Genomic DNA, 24666 nt, shown 5'->3' with positions numbered 1-24666 from the left:
AAAAGCAACAGCAACAAAAGCCAAAATTGACAAATGCAATCTAATTAAACTAAAGAGCTTCTGCACAGCAAAAGAAACTACCATCAGAGTGAACAGGCAACCTACAGAATGGGAGAAAATTTTTGCAATCTACTCATCAGACAAAGGGCTAATATCCAGAACCTACAAAGAACTCAAATTTACAAGAAAAAACAATCCCATCAAAAAGTGGGCAAAGGATATGAACAGACATTTCTCAAAAGAAGACATGCATACAGCCAACAGACACATGAAAAAATGCTCATCATCACTGGCCATCAGAGAAATGCAAATCAAAACCACAATGAGATACCATCTCATACCAGTTAGAATGGTGATCATTAAGAAACAACAAGTGCTGGAGAGGATGTGGAGAAATAGGAACACTTTTACACTGTTGGTGGGATTGTAAACTAGTTCAACCATTATGGAAAACAGTATGGCGATTCCTCAAGGATCTAGAACTAGATGTACCATATGACCCAGCCATCCCATTACTGGATATATACCCAAAGGATTATAAATCATGCTGCTATAAAGACACATGCACATGTATGTTCACTGCGGCACTATTCACAATAGCAAAGACTTGCAATCAACCCAAATGTCCATCAGTGACAGCCTGGATTAAGAAAATATGGCACATATACACCATGGAATACTATGCAGCCATAAAAAAGGATGAGTTTGTGTCCTTTGTAGGGACATGGATGCAGCTGGAAACCATCATTCTCAGCAAACTATTGCAAGAACAGAAAACCAAACACCGCATGTTCTCACTCATAGGTGGGAACTGAACAATGAGATCACTTGGACTCGGGAAGGGGAACATCACACACCGGGGCCTATTATGGGGAGGGGGAACGGGGAGGGATTGCGTTGGGAGTTATAGCTGATGTAAATGACTGGTTGATGGGTGCTGACGAGTTGATGGGTGCAGCACGCCAACATGGCACAAGTATACATATGTAACAAACCTGCACGTTGTGCACATGTACCCTAGAACTTAAAGTATAAAAAAAAAAAAAAAAAAAAAAAGAATAAAGAAAACAGTAGATGTTGGTGTGGTTGCAGCGATCTGGGAACACTTTCACACTGCTGGTGGGAATGTAAACTAGTACAGCAACTATGGAAAACAGTGTCAAGAAAACCAGGAGCTGGCTGGTTTCTTCTCATCCTTGAGCCAAGGGCCTTCACTCATCACTGTTTATTTCCTTGATTATTACTGGCAACTTGCAGTACTTGCATCCATGATGACAAGGACTTAGCCTGGCTTGTTATTCCTGTAAGGGCAAATGCCAACTAAAAATAAAAAGCTCAACCTTTTGTTATGGACTGAATTGTGTCCCCCCTAAATTTGTTTGTGAAAGTCCCACCCTCCAGTGTGACTTTACTGGAAGAAAGGGACTTTAAAGAGTTAATTAAGGTTAGATGAGGTGACAAGGATGGGGCTCCAATATGATAGGACTGGTGTCCTTTTAAGAGGAGGAAGAGACACCAGAGATCTCTTTCCCTCTGCATGGGGAAAAGGCCATGAGAACAGAGTGAAACGGTAACTGTCTGCAAGACAGGAAGAGCAATCTCACCAAAAACCAACCCCACTGGCACCTTCATTTCGGCTTTCAGCCTTGAGAACTGAGGGAATAAATATCTGTTGTTTAAGTTACCCACCCTGTAGTATTTTGTTAAGAAGCCTATAAGGACTATATCACTAATATGTTCTCCATGTTAAAAAATAAGGAAACAAACAGGCTTTTCTTAGGGTATTTACTTTAGAGAGCTTGTACATCTTTGCCATTTTGAAATGTATATAAATATTTTTAAAAACTAACTTAGTCTCTTGCTAGTTTTAAGACCCAAGGATACCATTCTCAAAGAGCAGGGAATCATCACTTTGAAAATTATCAGGGAAGATAATACCTCTATTTATCAGGTTCTGTAGGAGGCTAGGAGGGTAATTTCAGCTGATCTTACTCCAAGTTGCAAGACAACCTCCTTTTATAAAGATATAAGAAGTTTATTATTGCTTTGGATAAAGCCAATTGTCTAACACAGACGGTTACCCCAATTACTAAGGGAATTTAGGATGAAAGTTGTTTGACAAATGGTGCTGTAAAGTCCCCTTGAGGACAAGTTATTGTTTACCTTGAGAATCTGTATATAAAAGGTTATATCTGCTTGTTATATAAAAAGGTGAGATGTTTTTCTGTCTTTGCAATTTCTTAGCTGATTTCCTGAGACGTGCATCTCACTCTGGTTTAATGCTTATTCAATAAAACTGTGTTCTTTCTCTTCTACCTTTGTGAGAAGTTTTCTGGATTAGGAGCAGATTCTATTTTCAATTATATTCCTCTAACACTTCCCAGTCCCAGTGAGAATATGAGGCAATATATAAGCATCTGTTAAATTAATACCTGTATCTCCCCGTCTGTATTAATCCATTTTGCATTGCTATAAAGGAATACCTGAGGCTGGGTTATTTATAAAGACAAGAGGGTTATTTGACTCATGGTTGTGCAGACTGCCCAAGAAGCATGGCGCCAGCATCTGCTTCTTTTGAGGCCTAAGGAAGATTACAATCATGGCAGAAAGCAAAGGGCAGCTGGCATTTAACATGGTGAGAGAGGAAGCAAGAGAGACACGGGTGCAGTACCACAGTCTTTAACAACCAGATCTTACAGAATGAATAGACCAAGAACTCAGCCATTACCATGAGGAGGGCACCAAGCCATTCATGCAGGATCTGCCCCAGGACCCAAACACCTGCCAGCAGGCCCTACCTCCAACACTGGGGATCCCATTTCAACATGAGATTTGGAGGGGCCAAACATCCAAACTATATCACCATCTCGGTTACTACCGCATCCACACAAATAATGAGAGGTTCTGTTAGAATTCATTACCTCTTAATTCTGCTGCCCATATCAGATAACCAATGGTAGGCTGGTGGTGAAGAATCAAAAGTATAGGCCAAAATTGGTTTTACTCAAATGGCCACAGCATCACTTTAAATGTTTGGAAAAATTAGGTTTCTTTGGTTACTGGGCTGATGAGTGGAAAATGCCCTGTGCTTACAGTTGGAAGAATTTGGATTTAAATCCAGTTCCACTACTTACTCTCTATATGTCTTACCAGTCACCTAATTTCACCCTGAAGCCCAGTCTCATCTGAAAATGTTTCATGTTTCTTATAGGGTCACTGAAAGGACCAGATGAAATATTACAGGTGTGCTTTGCACAATGAACATTTGTATCATAACGTTTTCTTAGTCAATACTAAGAATACCTGCCATCTAAATGGACTGTAACACTTACCCCCTAGTTTCCAAATTGGCTTACTCCTAAAGGAAAGAAAACCTGACTTTTTCCATTTCCTTTTCATCTGTCTACTCTTCTCCTCTTTTGAATTTCTTCATAAGGACTTTCAGTGCCTTTCAACATCGTTTTCCTTCTTTAACAATGTAGGGCATGGTGCTCACAGTTTTGCACGTTTAATTTGTTCTGCATTGGGGGCTATGGTTACAAAGGGGGATGCTCTATCAGGTTACCTTGCCTTTTAGGCTAAAGAATTCGAGGTGTTTATAAACTGAGGGAATAAAATGACTTCAAGTGGAAAATGAAATGAAACGAGGCATAACGGCATATTACAAGATAGCAATGCAATTTAGAGCTAGAATAAGTCTAGTGTGTTCTAAATCATAAACACATTTTACATTATAAATATATATTGTCAGTAAACAACCAAGCGTTCTGTTGTGATTTATATATTTAGGTTCCTAATTTGGTCTTGAGGTCTCTCTTTGGAGGGCGCCAGAAACCAGCCAATTTCCAGGAGAGCCCTGGCCAGGGGGAAAGGTAGGTTCTAGGGTGTCAGTCAGGTGAGGCACAAGGAGGAGGTGAAACGAAAACGCATGAACCGAAGAAATCTCTTACTTTCACATCCCAGAGGTCTGGCGAGCGGCGCGAGTCTGGAGGCCGTGGGAAGCCGGAGGGCAGAGCGAGCAAGGGCCTGAAGCTATGTCCTGGGGCTTTCTCGTCGGGGGTGTGGCTTGGCTGATTTAAGAGAACATGTAGGAAGCAGGGCTTATTTACAGGACCCTGGTGTTGGCCATTAGGTTTTATCATGGTCAGCAGCTGCGGGCTGTGTGGGTTTTGGTTCAGTGGGATGAAGAACAAATGGACCACATCACAACCACTCAGGGAAGGGAAGTGTTACCCAGACCAGAGGTGATACAGTGAGAATGGGCTTCAGACAACTTAGGTCAGGCCTGAAAATGGATGCTGAGGCAGCCACTATTAACCACATTTATGGCAGTTTCCAACAAAACCTGGCTTTTAAATCATTTCTATTATACGTGAAGAAAAACTGAAAATATTTGGAAATAACCCCTTTGGTTTGCACAAATAAACAGGAATCAAATTTCTAGGTTCTCCTATTATACATAAAATGGCAATGCCATTTAAATGAAAGCTAAGATATGAGAAAAAAATGAGGGAACTAGGTAGCCCTTTACCTCAGGTGTGAACGTGTTTTTGTTTCATAAAGGCCTTTTTAAGCTTTAGTTTCAGATTTATCTTGTTATTTTAGCGCAGTCTACGTGAAAATATTCTTTTGAGGCTATAAAACACATGCTCTCATTTGGAAAAATCGTATTGTTCATCGACTCTATATTTTCCTATTCTGATCTTTGAGGGTTTCTTTTATCTAGTGGTTTATATTGCTAAACCACTAGGCTATAGTTATAGTCTGCAGCCGACAAGTTGCCCTGAATTAGCTACAGGTGGCTCTCATGATAGGAATGGCGTGGCGTGAGGCTTAACAATGGTTCTCAAATTGTGGTTCCTAAACCAGCATCATCAGTTGTGTCTGAGAGCTTATTATAAATGCAGATTCTCAGACCCCACCCAGACCCACTGAATAAGAATCTCTGAATGCAACCCAGCAATCTGTGGTCAAACGAGCCCGAAACAAGCCCGACAGGTGATGCTGAACTGCATTAGAGAACCGTCAGTTTACTGTTACAGAAACCCCTTAGGGTTTCTGTAGCACAGGGTTTCTGTAGCATGCTGCTTAAGTAATATAAATGACCAACATTTATATTACTTATAAATGGTAGCACATTACTTAAGTAATAGAAATGGTCAACATTTTAAAATTCTTTTAGCTGGTACTGAAAACCATTATCCTGTTTAACAAGGGGTCAGGCTAACAGTAGTGGTGGTCGTCGTAATTCACAGTTTTGGCTAGTTGGCCCCGTTCACAGGCACAGTGATTTGTCCAGAGGACTCACAGTGACTTGCAAACATGTGCCTTCTGCAGAGCTCAGACTGAGAGGCCTTTTGAGGGACTAACCAGCACAAACATTGAAATGTCATTGAAATTTACCCTGCCCTTATCTTCACCCTCATTCTGGGCCTTTGCTTTCCTTGAAATAGTGGCTTTCTCTGTGACTTGGTTTATCCTCTCTCACTGTACGCCCTTCCTCAGAACTGCAAAGGCTCCACAGGATTCAAGAATCACCTCCTGAATGTAGTTTCAGAACTGACTGCTCTCTTAACCATATTTCATATCTTAGTAGACATAGTTCGATGTCCTCCTGTTAACATCAGCACAAATAAATAAAAGTGAATCTGTGCCTCAAATCAGCTCCCCATCTAAGCTTCCAAATTTTCGTCAGTGGTAGGTTGCACAGATCTATGAGTTACCTAATTCCCCTTTCTCCTTTGCTTGCTTGACCCTGGAATGACCTCTAGATTTTAATAATATTTATCATATTCATCCCTTTTCTCCATTCCTGCTATTACTACACTTAGAATGTGAATACCTAAACTATGAAACTGTTTTCCAAAAGGCCGCCTTCTCTCCCATCCTCATTCCCTCTCTTTCTCCTTCCTTCCCTTTCTCTTAATTCCTTCCTTCTTTCCTTTTCTCCTCCTTTCCTTCCTCCCCTTTCTTCCACAAGCAGATGGCAAAATAAATGGTTTATATTAACCTGTATGACCTCCTCTCTTTCTAGGTCTCCCACTAAGACCAACCTCCACATTCTTGAGGCTCAAAATTCTCCAAATTCTGATGACAATCTACTTCTTTCGTCTCCCCTCCATTCACTTCCCCTATTGACTCTTTAGTGGTTCTCAAACTCAGAAGCACCAAAAAGGCTGATTAAAAGAGATATTTGAGCCTGACTCCTCGAGTTTCTGTCGCAGTAGTTTCAGGGTAAAGCCCAAGATTTAGCACTTCTGAAAAGTTTCCACGTGCTATAGATAGAATGTCGGTATCTCCCCCAAATTCATATGTTAAAGTCCTAATTTCCAGTGTGACTGTATTTAGAGATGGGGCCTCTAAGGAAATAACTAAGGTTAAATGAGATAATAGGGTGGGGCCATGGCCTGATGGGATTAGTAGCCTTATAAAGAGACACCAGAGAACTTAGGATCTCTGTCTCAACATGTAAAGACACAGCAAGAAGAAGGCTGTCTCCAAGCCAGGAGGAGAGCCTTCAGAACTGGAAAATAAATTTTTGTGTTTAGGCCACTCAGTCTTTGTTATTTTATTATGACAGCCTGAGCAGGTAATCCTGAGGCTGCTGTTCTGGGACTATACTTTGAGAACACCTTTCTACTCCACTCTGATTGGTCTCCTTGTCAACCTGATCTCTGTGTCTTTCTGACATGCCTACATTTCTCCTTTCTTTACTTGAGCCACACATCTTCTTGAAAACCCACTTTGAACCTGATGTCTTCCCTGAAGGCTCCCAACTCTCCCATCACAGTCATCTCTCCCCTTCTGGAAGCCTCTACTTTTGATTTTTAGATGCATCTGGCATCTAGCATAAACTACCTTGAATGATTCTTTTTTCTCTTCATACAGTTGTTTTGTCTTCATCATAAGCTTCTTGGAGCAAAGAATCTATCCCTGGTGTCACATACCTAGCATGGTGCTTTGTGCACAGCACAGGTTCAATAAATATATGATTATTTGACTACCGTGGAGTGTATGGAGAAGGGGTTCCTGGAAATTGCAGGTGTGAATCATTCAGGTGTCATAGATCTCTCAGTCTCTCTGAGAATGTGGAGGTATAGCTCACAGCAGAACACATGATTATTGGCTTACTTGCTTAGGGAGCTGCATCCTGAGGGGTGTCTCTCAATGTTTTGTAGACAAAAGAGTCACTTCTGAGACAGAGGACATCTAATGATGATGATGATGCCATACGAATGGTGAAGATTCATGGAGATTTCTATGTGCAAAGTGTTTCACAGGTATTGCCATGTGTAGTTCTCCCAGCAGCTCCACACGGTATGAATTATTATGCTTTCCATTTTTACGGATGACAAAATTGAGACTAAGAGAGGATACGTGACTTTTCCCAGGTCTTATAGCCAGGTAGAAGCAGAGCACATGCTTGGTCCATGTCTGCATAGCTCTCCATTCACCTGTTTTCACATCTCTTGCCTGTCTTCCATGAATAAGCAGAGAGTTTTACACCAGAGGTTTATACAAGGTTAGCTTCCAACCTTTAAAGATTTAGGTTTACTATTTTCATGCCATTTAACATAGTTGATATTCCTTTTTCTAACATAGATGAAACACATAATAACAAGGCTTAACTTCTAGTGCCAAAGGATAACTGAAGGAGAAAACGTCCCATCTTCTCTCAGAAATCAGCTGTGAAGGACACGTGCAGGTTGGGAGGCAGTGGTCTGAAGTTTCCAATTAATGCCACCAACCCCATTGGTCACCAAACCTGTTCTCAGTGAACAAAAACAGGCATGATGGCTCAGTGGGGACAGAGAAATTGTATTGCGTTTTGCTTTCTTGGCTCAGTGATTTGTAGAGTATTTTTCTGACATGTCAGAATTTCCATACGATTCCCAAACAACTTATTCTAACCTCTGTTTTGCTTTCTAACCAGACCTAAAACAAAACAAACAGCAGTAACAAAAATATTAAAAAGTGTCATAGCTACCCATAATAAAAAGGTGTTACACAATTTTCAAAATACTTGCTTTATAATTAACTCAGCACTTCATTTTAGTCAGTGCATTATACAACCACTCTGGTAAATTTTTTCATTAAAATAAGGTTTATAAGTTGTGTGTACATATGTAATGTTTATATGTGTGTACAAATAACAGGTGACTCCCACTCCAGGCAATTATGCTACCCACAGAGAAATTATGAGATTCTTTAAATCCTAAAGAGAAAGTTTCTTTTTGTTTTGTTTTTTATAGTTTTTGTTTTTTGAGACAGAGTCTCGCTCTGTCGCCCAGGCTGGAGTGTAGTGGCACGATCTCGGCTCACTGCAACCTCTGCCTCCCAGGTTCAAGCAATTCTTCTGCCTCAGCCTCCCAAGTAGCTGGGACTACAGGTGTGTGCCACCACACCTGGCTATTTTTTTTTTTTGTATTTTTAGTAGAGACGAGGTTTCACCATGTTAGCCGGATGGACTCGATCTCCTGACCTCGTGATCCACCCACCTCGGCCTCCCCAAGTGCTGGGATTACAGGTTTGAGCCACAGCGCCCAGCCAAGAGCAAATTTAATGGACTATTTATTCCAGCTCAGATTTAAATCCAAGGCCTTAAAAGACTTCAAAATCTACCACTTTGAATAAACTGCACCTTGGCAATCAATTAAACTAATTTACTTTGCATAAGAAAGTATTTTTTATATTTTTAAATAAAATTGTAATTCAAAAATAAATATCTAGACATTTTGGGATAATGTGAAAGTCTAGAAAACTATAAGCAGGCAGAGAAAAAAAATCAACCCCACTTTTCATCACACAGAAGTAATTGTTGCTTTTCTTTGGAATCCTGTAGAAGAAATTTTATATCCTAACTTTTATTAACTTAAGATTTATTTCACTAACACTTGCCTATTTTACTGCTGATCTATATCTTGAGTCTGTCCATATCTCTTTGTCACTATTCCACCATCCAAGCCCCATGCCATGTCTCACCCGGATTTTTATCGGAGCCTGGAAGTGTGTCTGCTCCTGTCTTGTCTCCCTTCAGTCTATTACCCATGTTGCACTCTTGCTTAAATCACTTCAGTGACATCCATTGCTCTTGGATGAGATGACTGTCACAAAAGGGCACCCAGAAGCCCTTTGGAATATTACACCAATATTCTGAATATCTCTGTCTGACTTTATTTTTTGTTTATTCATTTTTATTTAGTTTTTGAGATGGATCTTCACTCTTGTACCCCAGGCTGGAGTGCAACGGCACGATCTCGGCTCACTGCAACCTCCACCTCCTGGGTTCAAGAGATTCTCCTGCCTCAGCCTCCCGAGTAGCTGGGACTACAGGCATGTAGCATCATGCCTGGCTAATTCTTGTATTTTTAGTAGATACGGGGTTTCACCATGTTGGCCAGTCTGGTCTCGAACTGCTGACCTTGAGTGATCCATTCACATTGGCCTCCTAAAGTGCTATGATTACAGGTGTGAGCCACCATGCCCAGCCCTCTGTCTGGCTTTAGAGGGTTGTTCTGAGGCTCAAGTGACAAAAATACACGAAGGTGCTTATAAATGGTAGTAAACTGTAGTGTGAGTGGTTTTTACTTTATATGTAAACTTTATATATAACTTCAGATGTAAACAAATGTCAAGTGTTTCTGTTTCTTTTGAGAATACATGTATATTACCTTCATAATTATTTAAACCAATCTTACTCTTTGAGAGGCAAGTAACAGAGAACACTTGAAGTCAGGAAACAGGAATTCTAATCACTGATACTCAGTATAACCTTGGAATGAGATCTGGCTCTCACCAAATTGAGAAATAAAGAAACGCATTACACACATAGTTGTTGATTGAAAATGTATATGCTATAAAAAATGTAATCTTTCAAGTATTCATGACAAAAAATGAATAAAGAACCACTAGAAGTACACCTTTTCTGAGCTAAAAATAGGTACATTTTAGTCTGTCATTACATTAAAAGTGATAATTTCCCCATGGCATGACATGCAATAAACACGTGTTTATTCTATGCTGTGAGAACTCTTAAATTTTACAAATGACTTTACAAAGATTCCCAGTTATCTTAATCTGATTTCAGATTTCCAGAAAAGATAAAATGCTAGACCAAATAAACTGTATTGTGAGAAAGTGGGATTTGGGATTTTGATGTCCTGCCCAGATTGTAATGGAAATATTCCTGTGGAGAGCTTGTTTGTTCATTCTGGACAAAGGGGTGTCAACATTTGATGTTTCCTCTCACTCCAAAGAGCATTATTCTGATGCTTGACATGCTTATTTCAACATGTCCATCTTTGACCCAAATGAAGGCGTTGCCGTGGAAAAAAACCTGGCAAAACTCTAAAGATTTTTCTTGTATCATAGTAGGAATAGCGAACAGATGGAAACTAGAATTTGAGGAATTTTAGGATGGTTTGAGAAGAGACTTTTTATGAGGGTTTCGCTGGGTTCTAGAGAAATGACAAGGGAAAGTGGAGCTGCTAACAGCCCTCGGCTATAAATCATGAGGGGACGAAGGAGTTACTGGAACCTGGAAAGAGAGAGTTTTCTAGAAAAGACATTGAGAGGCTTAGAGTCAAAGGACAGAGCCAGGCTGAGAGGAACCTGTCCAGAGGGAGACTGGAGAAGGAATATCTGAACTTTCTCTTCCCTCTTAGGAGAGGCTCCCTGCTGTCTGAACCACTTGGGAAACAGGGAGTAAGCCGGCCCAAGACTGTGACCCACACAGCTCAGCCTCCTATGGAGTGGGGGAAAGTAGATTAGAAGGGGCAAATAAGAGATATTTGGCATCGACTTTCACGATAATTTACCTAGCACAAAGCCTGGCACAGACAAATACTCCTAAAACTAAGTCACATGAAAGGATAAATGGATCTTTCAGTGACCTAAGTGTGCACAGGGACATACTTCATTTTTTCCTGGTCGTTTTTTGAGTTTCATGTAACAGACTGAATAAAACATCATGATTTCAAGAGTTTGCTAAAAAAAAAAAAAAAAAAGGAAAAGTAGTCTTATTCTCTCTTTCTAACTTTATATATCCCTTTGTATTTATCCAATGGCACTTACTTTTATTTTGTATGATAATTAATGAATAGTGTCAGTTGTAAAATTATAAACTTTTTCTCTCTAAGGATGCGCACACACTCATACACACTTTGGATGTTCTACAGTACCTAGAACAGGACCACAAACATAGTTGCCTCAATAAAAGTCTGTAATCACATACATTCAAATATGAGAACTATGTCATATTACACAATTTGAGATTTTCTGCATTGAATTTAATAGTCTTCATTTGTTCTAAAACTCACTAAGCACCTGCTTTGCATCCAGTACTGTACTGAGCACTTAGATTTTAAAGATGAATAAGCAAACTGCCTATCCTACTAGGGCTTACATTGTGAGAGAAGAGGATTGCCAACTATCAATCATGAAATGACTCAACTGCTAGGGAACTGTCACAAGATGAATCCTTGTGCTGGTGGGGGACAAGAGTGGAGAAGAGTGGGACAGGGAGGAAAGAGCAAAGCAGCAATGTCCTAAATGTGCATGGTAGACTCCAGGCTAGGTTAGAAAGAGTGTCCTGGAAGCAGGATGTATTTTCTTACATTTAGCTTGGATGTCTACAACGTCAATTCCTCCTTTTATTACGTAAAAGGTGTCCTGTCTACTGAGTCTACCCAGTAACTGCAGCCAGAATGAAGGGAAACTGTGGAGTAGAGGAAGAATTTAGAAGTTTGTGGAGGGGGTTTATTGCCAACATGAAGACCAAGTATCAGCTTAAAGATCATCACCTGAAGAGAAGAGAGATTCAGTGAAACTAACATGTGGAGTGCGGAGAAGGAAGTACACCCAATTATTGAAAGCTAGGGAGAAGAAAGCATGGGCTGTGGGAAGGAATAACGATAGACTGATTTCTTTCCGACGAAAATGAGTGTGAGACAGTGGGAGGGGCATTGTCTCTGTCATTTATCTACTTGACCAACCACCTTAGCAAGTTTTAAAATCTATTTGTAAAATCTTTACTCATCGTGTCTAAATCTGAGAAGTGTGGAGAATGTTACTGGTCTTGCAGGATTTGGGGGATGAATAGCACAGAGGTAGACAACTTGGTTAGTGCACAAGATGTTTGCTTAGCATCAGTGTAACCTGATTTAATACTTGCCATTTCTACTTTGGGAGTCAACATCCTTAGAATCCTATCACAGTACCGCTCCTATTAAAGGTATTTGTGTATAGCTCTTTGACTGCACTGAAGACCCTCATCCACCTTGGTGAAGTTAATGTCATCAGAAAGACTGCAGTGTTTGAAGAGTCATATTTCACAGATTCTCCTCAGTTTTACACTTAGGACTCTAGAGAAATGCTAACCTCTTGTCTTAGAAGGCAATTCTAGATAGTCCAATGGTGCCTAAGGGGCAGAGAGTGACACAGACCTGCTGCACAGGATTCCAGATCTCTGATTATCTCTGACAAGCTTATCAGCCAATATGAGAAATAACTTCTATGTGTTAAAATCAGTATTAAGTTGAAAATGACCAAGCATAGGAACTGAAGACATTTCACAGCATTTTTTCTCATAGGGCTATCCAGTTGAAATTTCAGCTGTGGCTCTTGGCCAAAAAGTTCATTTAAAAAAAAAAATTGAGAACAGTATTTCTGCCAATGAAATACTAAGTTCTTCTATATTTCTGATAAGAAAATGGTTCATTCTTTCCACAGTGAACCATTTCAGAAAAGGGTTTATTTTCTACTTCTGGGCATATATTCTATAGTTTGAGGAATATAATTAGAGATAATCAATGCTTTCATTAGGTGATATGATCCCAAATAACTATGTTTGAGACGCTTCCAAATTTTACTCCTGACAATAAAAGTGTGCTTGGATAATATAATCTGGCATTTAAACTTTTCATCCTATATTCTGGACACAAGATGGGCGAATCACCTGAGGTCAGGAGTTCGAGACCAGCCTGGCAAACACGGTAAAACCCTGTCTTTACTACAATTACAAAAATCAGCTGGGTGTGGCAGTGGGCACCTGTAATCCCAGCTATTCAGGAAGCTGAGGCAGGAGAATCACTTGAACTCAGGAGGCAGAGGTTGCAGTGAGCCGAGATTATGACATTGCACTCCAGGTTGGGTGACAAAGACTCCATTTCAAAAAATAATAATAATAAATAAGTGACATATTTCTTCCACTTAAATTATAAAAATGACCAATAAAAAGAAGAGTGAGCAATCTCCCCATAACATTAATGCAATACACAAAGCATACTGAAGTATATTAATAGATTCCAGAATGGGAATCAGTAGGTATCTGCTTTCCATCTCAAATTAAAATACATTATACTCTACTTCAGCAGGATACAGGTTATTAAAATGATCAAAATGATCTAATCTAAATTTTTTTTTTTTTTTTTTTTTTTTTTTGAGGCAGAGTCTCGCTCTGTCGCCCAGGCTGGAGTGCAGTGGCCGGATCTCAGCTCACTGCAAGCTCCGCCTCCCAGGTTTACGCCATTCTCCTGCCTCAGCCTCCGGAGTAGCTGGGACTACAGGCACCCGCCACCTCACCCGGCTAGTTTTTTGTATTTCTTAGTAGAGACGGGGTTTCACAGTGTTAGCCAGGATGGTCTTGATCTCCTGACCTCGTGATCCGCCCGTCTCGGCCTCCCAAAGTGCTGGGATTACAGGCTTGAGTCACCGTGCCCGGCCGATCTAATCTAAATTTTAAGAAACTTAAAATAAGCAGGGACTGAAAGACTTCACTCATTAAAACGAAAAAAGATGACAGATCACAGAATAAAAACACTTCAGCTCTTGTATTTTAATTCACATAGGCATTAACTATTAATATTTTGGTAGGACAGTTGTAATTTCTATATAAAATGTCCCTTTTCTGTGTAAAGCTTTTGTGATTCAGGTCACTCAAGCTGCAACAAAAACTCAGAGAAGGAAACAGAGGATGGCTCAGCAGTTAATCATTCTGTGCCTTATTTCAAATCGTGTTATTCATCGAAAAAACTGTATTTAATATGTTCAAGTTTTATTCATTTTTCACTGTCTGCTCCTGCATGAAATATTCAAAGAGCCCTTGGTATAATGAAATAGCCGTTACAAAAATATTTTTTTTATTAACATTGTAATCAAGATGCAAGAAATAAATTTTCTACCAGCTTCTAAAACTGTAAGTAATGCATTCTTAAGAAAAAAACAGCAATAAAAATGTTAATATTTCAAGCTAGCTATCCATTTTAAACCACTGAGTCAAATTTTGGAGAAATAACATGTGATAATTCCAACATATATTAAAATTTCTGCTAATGTTACATTAAACCTACCACAGTATTTTTATATATTTTAATGGTGCAAAGAAATTTAAGATACTTTTAATAATATCTATTGATTAAAATAGGGGGTGAGGTGGTGAATTTTGTTTTTAAAAAAATTATGTTTTTTCACCAGTGACAATATACTGTGGACATGCTTGCCACATTGGGATTTTAAAATAAGATTGCAAGTACATACTTTCCTGGACAGTTTCTTTATCCGGAATACATTTCTTCTTCTACCTTCTCATGACCCAATCTACTTAACCACCTCTCTGCCTTTTCTGTCTCTTCAGGCCAAAATTTCACTTCTTACTTTTCAGCCTGTATTAGAGTAGGGTGTCCCAGACTGAGTACCACTGCTATTTAGAGCCAGATGAATTTGTATTACAGGAAGGCTGTCCTATGCACTGTAGATGTTTAGCAACATTCCTGGCCTCTACACTAGATGCCAGTAACAGGACCACCACCCCAGGATGTGACATCCAAAGATGTGCAGACATTACCATATGTCTCTTGAGGGAGAAAACCCCCCCTACTTAAGAAGCGCTGTATTAGAGCAACTTGCATACATAACATCATATTCACCTTTGACCATATTTCTCATTGTATGAAACGTAGCTCAGAGGTGACACTGAGTAAATGTTTGTGAAATGGATGCAGAATAAGATGGTGTTTTAGTATTGCAGTACGTTTCTAGAATAATAAACATGTTACTCATATATGAAATTCTCAGTTCCACTTAAAAACTGAAGAATAATTCTACATCCATTTCGGATTTGTTTATTTTCCATATTTGGAACAGAGAGGGAAGAGAAGACTGTTTTTCCCATATGAAAAATCACATTTGAATTATGTGGTTCATAAATTTCTAATGGGATTCAATTCCTTGTAGAGTATTTTTTTTTTCTTTTTGTCTAACTGCTTCAGAAAGATGACATCCAAATCTCTTTCACAAGAGAATAATGAAGGAGGTAAGAGTTCAAACATAGGACAGAAAAGAGCAAGAAAGAGGTGAAGAAGGAAAAAAGAGTCAATGAGCGAGATACGAGAGGTTTGCCACACTTATAAACCCACTTATTAAAAAGTTGAATTCAATTAAACATATTTTTAAAGGGAAGTATGTCTTAAAACTTGAAAATAGTGAAAAAATCAATGATAAGCTATTGACGTTTTCGTTTTATCAAATGCTATAGTTATTTTTCTAACACAGCAAGGGAAAAAAACAAAAAAGAGAAGGAGATGAGAAAGGGAAAGAAGAAAATGGAGTTAAGGGGAAATCATATGAGAATAAGAAAAGTAAAACACAAATGCTTTGAAAAGTGCACTTAGATTTCTAAAGGATCACAAGACATTTTATACAACACACATTTTGATTAAATAGCACTTAAATAATAATTCAACGCATTTGAAATAGTTTGAAATAGTAATTTCCCCCACAGAGTATGGATTAAAAATTAAAGAGACAGGCTGGGCACAGTAGCTCTCACCTGTAATCTCAGCACTTTGGGAGGCTGAGGTGGGCCGATCACCTGGGGTCAGGAGATCGAGACCAGCCTGGCCAACATGGTGAAACTGTCTCTACTAAAAAAAGTACAAAAATGCTGGGCATGGTGGCCTGTTCCTGTAATCCCAGCTACCCAGGAGGCTGAGGCAGAAGAATCGCTGGAACCAGGTGGCAGAGGCTGCAGTGAGCCGAGATCGTGCCACTGTACTCTAGCCTGGGTGACAGAGCAAGACTCCATCTCAAAAAAAAAAAATTAAACAGACAAAAAAACCACGTTGGGTTTATGATCATAAGGTAAATGATTATGCTTATTATTTGGAAAAAAATACAAGCTTTTTTTTCCCCCCAGATAATACTTACTCATTTAAAAAGTTGTATTTCATTAATTAGTTCTGTATTTCTAAATTAAGAAAACATGAGACAGAAAGCCCAAGTAATGGGGAAACATTCATTCAAGGTAGTGAGCCTTTTCACTTGTCATCAAGGAGGGGTGGTCACAGTGCTCAGGGCACAGAGTCTAGATACGTGTTGGGCCAGGATCTGGCGCCCTGCTTTTTAGCCATGTGACCTTAGGCTTGGGTTCTCCCAGAAGCAAACCTGAGACAAGCATCAAAAGGTAAGTGGTCTGCCTGGGGAGGGATCCCAGGAAACACTGGGAAAGGAGCCAGGAGGTGAGAAAAGAAAAAAGTAAGCTAAAAAAAAAAAAAAAATAGTAAGTAAAAAATAAATGTGTGTCAAGCCAGTCTTCTGAGGGAAATGATCTCATCTCACAGGGACACTCTAGAGTGCTGTGTATTTAGAATACACATCAGAGTTGTCACAAATGAGGAAGATGGAGATTTTCTCTTCTTCCTTTCTTACCCACCAACTTTCTGTATTTCATTGGTAGGGGGCTGCTCCCTGAGGCATTAACCCTCTGGCCCTCCAGTTGGTCCTTCTTGGGACTGAGCCTGTGCCTGTGGCTCCTCAGGCAGAGTGGCAGGTGTTTGCGGTAAGCAGTGTCAGCTATTACTGCTTTATATTTGATTGATACTATAACACCACTATGATATTTCTAAATTATATAACAAAATCTAAGTTAAAATAACAAAAATGAAATACAATAACTATTCATGGGTATTTGGTATTGTGCTAAGTGCTAGCCAATTATTTGGATAACTGCAACAGTATTTACACTGTGATATGGTTGGGCTGTGTCCCCACCCAAATCTCTTCTTGAATTGTAGCTCCCATAATTCCCACATGTCATGGGAGGGACCGGTGAGAGGTAATTGAATCATAGGGATGGGTTTTTCCTGTTTTGTTATTGTGCTAGTGAATAAGTCTCATGAGATCTGATGGTTTTATAAAGGGCAGTTCACCTGCACACACTCTCTTGCCTGCCACCATGTAAGACATGCCTTTGCCCCTCCTTTGCCTTCTGCCATGGTTGTGAGGTCTCCCCAGCCATGCTGAACTGTGAGTCCATTAAACCTCTTTCCTTTATAAATTATCTGCTCTTGGGTATGTCTTTATTAGCAGCGTGAGAATGGGCTAATATGCACTGGAAACTGAAACTCCATTTGGTCATTTTGGACTTCATGCCACCAAAAAAACAGGTAGAATAACAGATACAGGATAATGACTCCTACTATTAATTGGAAATGATCATCTGCAGGAAGAGTACCAATGGAATTCAAAGGGTGGAACCCAAATGCCTCTATTTCAGCATGTCCAGTGTCAAATGTTCAAACAATCAGATAGCACTCTATATAAACAAGACCCCAATAATTAAACTTTTCTATATTTCTCTGTCACTTAAGGAATCTTGGAAGTTGAGTTTCCTTTGGCGCCAAAGAGAACATGGACTGGACAGAAGAATTTGTAAGTTATAAGTATTAACTATAACTTTAGGATCTGTTACAGAAATAAGTATTGTATCTTCCACTATATTTTCATTTTTATGGTTCTATAAATCATTCTAAAATGTAGCTAATTCTCATCTATCTCTCTTGCCCATCACAATTTTCTAAAGGGTGTAGTGTTGACTAACTTTATTATTCAGTCTATGGTCATGAATATTGAGATGGGATTGTGATAGAATAAAAACAAAAGAGACGGAATGAATATTCCTCAGAAATCCTGGATTCACTAACTGAGAAGACTTTAGCTTGCCTCCATTTATTATTGAACATGGTCATGTTACTCTCCCCTAATGTGGAAGTATAAATACTTATGTACAGGTAGAAAAGAGAGTTTTAGAGAAATGGCAGGGTGGAGAAATTGGGTAGTAGTGGAGAAGTCTCCATTGCCACCAACAATTTGGGAAGAATGTATGAGTTTTCTATGGCTCAAGTGGACCTCACGAGAGGAAGCTGGGCTTTAGCTTACTTGCTGGAATCCCATTCCAGAGGGCTAGCCACAAGGAATGGATTTTCAAGCAGCATGAATCTATGGCATATGCTGCAGTAGGCAGTCACAGGAGACACTGACAGGAATTGATCTGAAATAGATTTCACTCCTCAAGGAAATGTACAGAGAGGAAGGTCCCCAGAAACACACACGAGAGACCAGCATTTGGATGCAACAGTATAGGAAGCATTGAGGACCTCTTCTTCTTTCCCTTTAGTTTCCATTCCCAAAAACACTGTGGAAAAGAGGGACCTAGAAGTGGATGGGGAAGGAGGAGCAAGTGGCACATCAGACTCCCTTTTATATACCAAGTCCTTTGGACCTGAGCATGTCTGGGGAGGGCAGCTTGGCGAGGGTGGATGGGAGGGCTGGAGGAGGTGGAAATACATTTCCACAAGGCATAGTTACAGGTAGTTATTGGAGAAAATTAAAAACCATTTCATATCTATAGCCTACCAATTTCAGTTATCTGAAAAATTGAATACTCAGAAAAAGAAAATGAGGGAATGGGAAATAAATTAAGAGTAAAAAAATTACACTGCCAGTGAGTTATTAGAATTAAGAATCCTCTCCTCTCCCCATATGTTTTTAATGTTTTCATATAATACTAATACATGTAATAAAAAGATAATTATGCCAAATTCCATATACCATAGTTGATTTTATATATATAGATAGATAGATACATACACACACACACACACACACACACACACACATAGATGTATGCACACACACACTCACACAGTCGTCCCTTGATATCCATGAGTTCTGCATCCATGGATTCAACCAACTGCGGATGGAAAATATTTTTAGAAATTGCATCTGTACTGAACATGTACAGGCTTTTTTTCCTGTTGTTATTCGATAAACAATACTGCTTAACAATCATTTACATTTTTTTGTATTCTACATACTCTAGAGATGATTTAAAATATATGGGAGGATGTGCATACGTTATATGCAACTCCTATACCTTTTTATATCTGGGACTTGAGCATCCATAAATTTTGTTATCCATGGGAGGTCCTGGAGCCAATGACCCATGGATACCGAGGGATGTCTGTCTGTATATGTGTATGTGTGTATGTTGGGAGGGTGTACACATAAATGTAAACCTATAAAGATGAAGCAAAAGTTCTATATACTCATTTTTTTCTTCGAGTAAAGTTACAACACTATTTGCTTGATATATTAGAATTGTATTCATATTTATAAAGTTTAGAAAACCTTAAGGGAGCATGAGCATGCATTCAGGTAAAAATGTTTTGAATGTTTCTGCATCTCTTGACAATCTCTCATGAGCTCAACTTTTCCCTTTCTGGAAATATCCCACAGTATAACCTGGGATATATGAAAAGGGATAATTGTAATTTTTAACTGGACAGTATCAGAAAGCACAAAGTGCTATACGCAGACTACCTACCTAGCACCTTTAGCTTTATCCTTGATATAGGGAGAAAAATTAATGTATCCAAGAGGAAAAAATGATAAGTCCAGGGTATTTTCATCATAGTTAAAAAATTATCTGTATTTTCCCTTTTCCAAGGATCTTTCATGAATGAAGACAGTGTCCTCTTACTTACTTTTATTATTTCTGTAGTATAACTTACTAGTTTCTGAAGTTTGAGCCTGCATTTGGCTCTTTTGACTCACACTGACATTTTCAATAATCTCTTAGAAATATCAGATCTTAAATACATATAATCACCAAAATATAATAAATCACAAAGCAACTTGAAAGAAACACTTTTGAACAGTAATATCTTAGAAGCTTATGAGGTGGGAACTTTGACACATGAAACATATCTGAGTTTCAAATAAAATACCAAGTCTGCCTCTTGGCCTGTTTCAAAGAAATCTTGTAATTTTTTTCATATGAAATTAGCATAAAATGAGATTTCTCTTATAGAAACCCCACAGCACAGGATTTTACATTTGAAGTTAGGATTTAGGGAATTATTATCATTTTTTTGGAAGATACCAACACCAGAAATCCACTGAGTTTTTAATACTGAATTGAAGAAAATATCATGGTCATAAATTTTAAAAAGTAGATTTTACTTAAAGTAGTTTTATGAAAGTTAAAATCACCAACAAGTCAGCCATTCCATAGAGCTTTAGTATGGAATATATTAGTGTTATTAAAATTATTTATAAAATTATAATTCATGAACACTAAAAAATATTAGCATTCACTATTAACCATAACTCTCCATTTTAATGATACTTCAATTCACAACAGCACAAAATTATTAGTACTGTATATAATAATTCTGATGTTAAATTTTAGTTTAGTATTCAGTTTACCTTATTCTCAGGTCCTATGTGTTACTTACTCTGTGAGGTTTGAGTATCTATGAATTTCTTTATCAAGGCATCAGTAGTTTGGGTATAAAGACTGAGAGCATATCTCAGAGACTGAAGATCTGGGCTTTTCTCCAAGAAATTCTTTTTCAGGCCATTTCCTCCTGCATGAAAGTATTGCTACGAAGAAAAAAAATAGCAGAGGCATTTAGAGAGAAGTAGTGGAGGAAGGAATTTATTACTCTAATAGAGAAGCTCAAATGGAATAATACAATTTGATCAATGCAAGATACAAAAAATGGTTCCACTATTTTCCCATTGCTAAGTTATTAACATCTAATTCAGGTCCCCTAGACATCTCTGAAATGACACTCAGCCTCACAGACCTCATATCACAGAAGGCCTAATCCTTTTTCTCTTATGCAAAACTTTAAACAAATGAGATCATGCTGATGTAGCAGTCAGAATCCTTATAGAATAACGGATTTAGGCCACAATTATCGACTTGGTTATTGACTTCTGTTTCTTGAACATGAGAAAAATACCTAGGGTTGTCAAAATTTCATAGGGAAGGTAGCTTCTGGCCACATATATTCCAGATACCAGTTTGCAATTCTAGGTCAGGTGTCTGCCACTCCATCTGCCCAATCCTCTGATCACACAGTGGTGCAGATATAGGCCAACCTGACAAGGCAGAGTGGTCCTTGGAAATCCAACAGCCCTTGAACCTTGTGTCTGATAAATATAATAAAACTTGTTTTTGCTATTGTTATTCAACCAAACTCAAAATATTCCAAAATGTATAAATAAGGTAATAGAGAAGATATATGGTCATTGACAATAAATATGGTCACTGAGGGATGTTAGCATTTTTCATACTACAAGTGTTATGCACAGACAGACATCTCTTGGAAATGCAGACTGTCTAGAGATATATGATAGAACTAAGGATTTTTTTTCTACCTGTTTATAAATAATAGATTTATAATATTCTATTAAGGTTAGATAAATGGTTCTCTTTCTCTCTTCCTGTACCAACAATACTAGAGGAAACAAAGCCCTCACTAGTAACTGTGGCTCACTGTGATCTATAATTAGTACAGAACGAAATATGCCAAAGAAGCTCAAGAAATTATTCAGAGACACTCCCCTAAATGGGTATGTGTCATTCTTCTTTCCCACTCCTTAAGAATTTCTCAGGCAGGACATTTCAATGAGCTGCAAAAATCATAATTATTGCAGTTTTTTTTCCCCTATTCAAGGAGAGATGCAGAAAAATTTTATGGGTATTAGCAAGCATCTGGTTCTACTTTCAGAGAGTATACTGTAGAGGACATTCATGATGTAGGCCAAAGAAATTAGGCAATCGGGATTTAAACTTAAGAAAGACTGGTACATTTACAGATACCCTCCCCAGGGAGAAAGAAACCTATGGTCCTTTGAAGTTCCATTCACTGATTCTAGCTAGGTGCTCTGTGAAAACACAGGCTGTGGCAAAAACTACATATGGTATGAAAAGGAGGCACGGAGAAAATGTCTTCTCTTTAGGAGAATACAAAAACATAATTTTAAAATTGTTCTACACCTGGATCTTATAAAGAATGCTAAAACATTTTCACATGCAGCAAGTATTTAGAGGACTGTTAGTCCAGAACTGTTTCGGGCGCCTTAACAGATGAAAAAAATATGATAATTCCTTTCTTTGAGAAACACAGTATTTAAGGATGGAAAAAAGATTTCATGGATATATTGAGAGGGATACACGTAAATGTATTTAGATTGGTCTTGACTCTGTATCTCCTAGAAGGGTAGTGGAGTGCTCTCTGGAGGACTGTTTACATAATGAATCAAGGAGCCATCCAAAGAAGTAACTGTGCCTGAGAGTAAAGAGCAGTGCTAGAAACCGAGCCAAGAGTAGGAGGGAAACTCTGGAAAGGAAAACACACTCTCTCTCTTTCTTAATATTTCTCAGGTAAGCCTCAGTCTTGTCAAACCTGAGCATAAGTGCTAAATGATTACAATAAAGGAGGATGAGGAGGAGCAGAAAGAGGAGGAGGAAGAGAGGGAAGGAAAACCAAAACTGATAAAATGAAAATTTGCCATTTCTGGGGAAAAATAAGCAGAAAAGATTAATGGGTATTCTGTCTATGATACACATTTGGGTTATTCTCACTTTTCATTGTTCTTGGGCTACTTTAAAACTCTATAAATTGTAGAAAATTAATAATAATAGTATAGATGATATTTGTCCCTCATAATACAAATTAATTATTTTGGGCAGAATAAAACTGAACATTGCTCTGTGGATAAATCTTTCTTTCCTCTATTCCAGCTTTTCTTATTGCTTGTATATGCTTGGTTTCTGGAATTCTCCTTTGAGACAGTCATAATATCTTAACTGGTTCCCTCACTAATTGATGAATAAAATAACATTTTGACACATTTTATAACGGCATGAATATCACAATTATACCCTCTTTTAAAAAGTGTTCTTTAACAGTGTATGTAAAGTAGCATGAGTGATAGCATTCATAAGGATGACCACAGGATTTACTGTCTAATTTGTAAGATTGCACTGTGGATTCTTCAGTCACCTTAACACTTCACAGCATCTGTGGTAGTGTCTGCTGTGCCACCTGTTTTTTCCCTCTTTTCTTTCATAAATATTTATTATATCTGTATCATGAACCAGACCTTGTACTGGATGCTAACATTATAAAGCAAAAGAGATACAGTGGTTGCTTCCAAAGGTATTATCATCTAGTAGGAAATGTAACCAACATTTAAACACATGACTTCAACAATACATTGTAGGTGTTAGAAAAATGATTTGAAAATACAGATAATCGGGAAGGCATGCAATTCTGTTGTCTAAGGAGCCAGCAAAGGCTTCCAAAGAAGTGACTTCTTTGGTGGCTATGAGTTTTTAAGTACTGTTGTTTTTAACTTTAGCAGCCAGTAGGTAATTCACCCTCATGAACTAGAGAAAGAGGACAATCCCAAGTAACCAAGAGAAACCCTGGTAGTCTCGGCACTATTTAAGGAGAACTGAAGTGTTTGTAGTTCCCCAAGTATAATCTAGATATAGTTTTTCAAATACTGTTTTCTACTGTTAATCTATACCCATCACTAAACCTGTGCTGCCTCTAGGTAGTAGAGGGCCAATGGAAGTTAAGAGATGACACTGCACTCCTAAAAATTCCCAACGCTTATTAACATGGTAAAGGCTCTGAGGCATACTGTGGTAAAGAGATCTGTGTAATCTTTTATTAATATACCTTGTTGCTAAAATTATTAGGCCATAGGACACCTATATCACTGGGCTAAGACTTTGGGAATACAAGTGTTCTATGGAATATGATTGGGAAGAATAGAAGAATGTCACTGAACTTCATATAATTGAGATATTGTCGAGGGCCTGGAAAACTTCATAGGAGAAGGTAAAAAGGGTTAAGCTATGAAGGCATAAACTAAGTACTTGTACTGAATCTTTTAATATAATTTTCTAGAAAGGCATATTTTTAATACTAAGGCATTATTTTGTAGGACTCTGGGACTTTGGGGACTAATCAGGAAATGAAATCATAAATAAGGTGTGTGCTTGCACCTGAGGAAACCCAAGGGTCCCTATAGTTTTAGGTACGATACTCAACTGACTTCCTCTTTTTTAGCCATAGAGTTTTACTTGTTATTCCATTAAAGTCTCTAGCAGGATATTTACTGAATAGAAGTTTTGTAAGGGCAGAAACTAATGCCTTTGTCTTTGGAGTGTATTTTACAATATGAAATGTCCCGAGACAGAAACCCAGGACAGAGGGTAGCTATGTCAGAAGAGAAAACAAATTGCCAAGTGGTAAGAATGAAAATATCCCGTTCAATGGACACAGTCAAATAACACATGTCATACGCTCCTCACTCTAACAATGAAGAAGGCGATTTCTGTGGTTATGCAAATGCAAACTCGACGAGAATGCTACTTTATGAAAACCTTTCACACAGTGTTCAAAACCTGGAATGACAGCATCTCCGAGCACCAGTCTGGTTATCTTACTGGCACAGATAATCAGGAGAAACGGGGCTGCAGTTATTACATGAATCTTGGCATTCAGAGATTTTACATTCAAA

General features: G+C 38.5%; 1 protein-coding gene across 1 annotated transcript in view; it reads right to left on the bottom strand.

The window, feature by feature from the left end:
• UNC13C (unc-13 homolog C) overlaps positions 1 to 24666 on the bottom strand; it is a 624577-nt gene that overhangs the window by 48278 nt on the left and 551633 nt on the right. The window contains exon 29 of the mRNA XM_008016541.3: positions 20574 to 20721. Coding sequence (XP_008014732.3) covers positions 20574 to 20721 — 148 coding nt within the window. The remainder of the gene's footprint in view (positions 1 to 20573; positions 20722 to 24666) is intronic.

The sequence above is a fragment of the Chlorocebus sabaeus genome, chromosome 26 (assembly GCF_047675955.1).
Source record: "Chlorocebus sabaeus isolate Y175 chromosome 26, mChlSab1.0.hap1, whole genome shotgun sequence".
Classification (NCBI taxonomy): Eukaryota; Metazoa; Chordata; class Mammalia; order Primates; family Cercopithecidae; genus Chlorocebus; species Chlorocebus sabaeus.
Note: the sequence above shows the minus strand (reverse complement) of the source record. Positions and strands in the feature narration are given on the sequence as shown.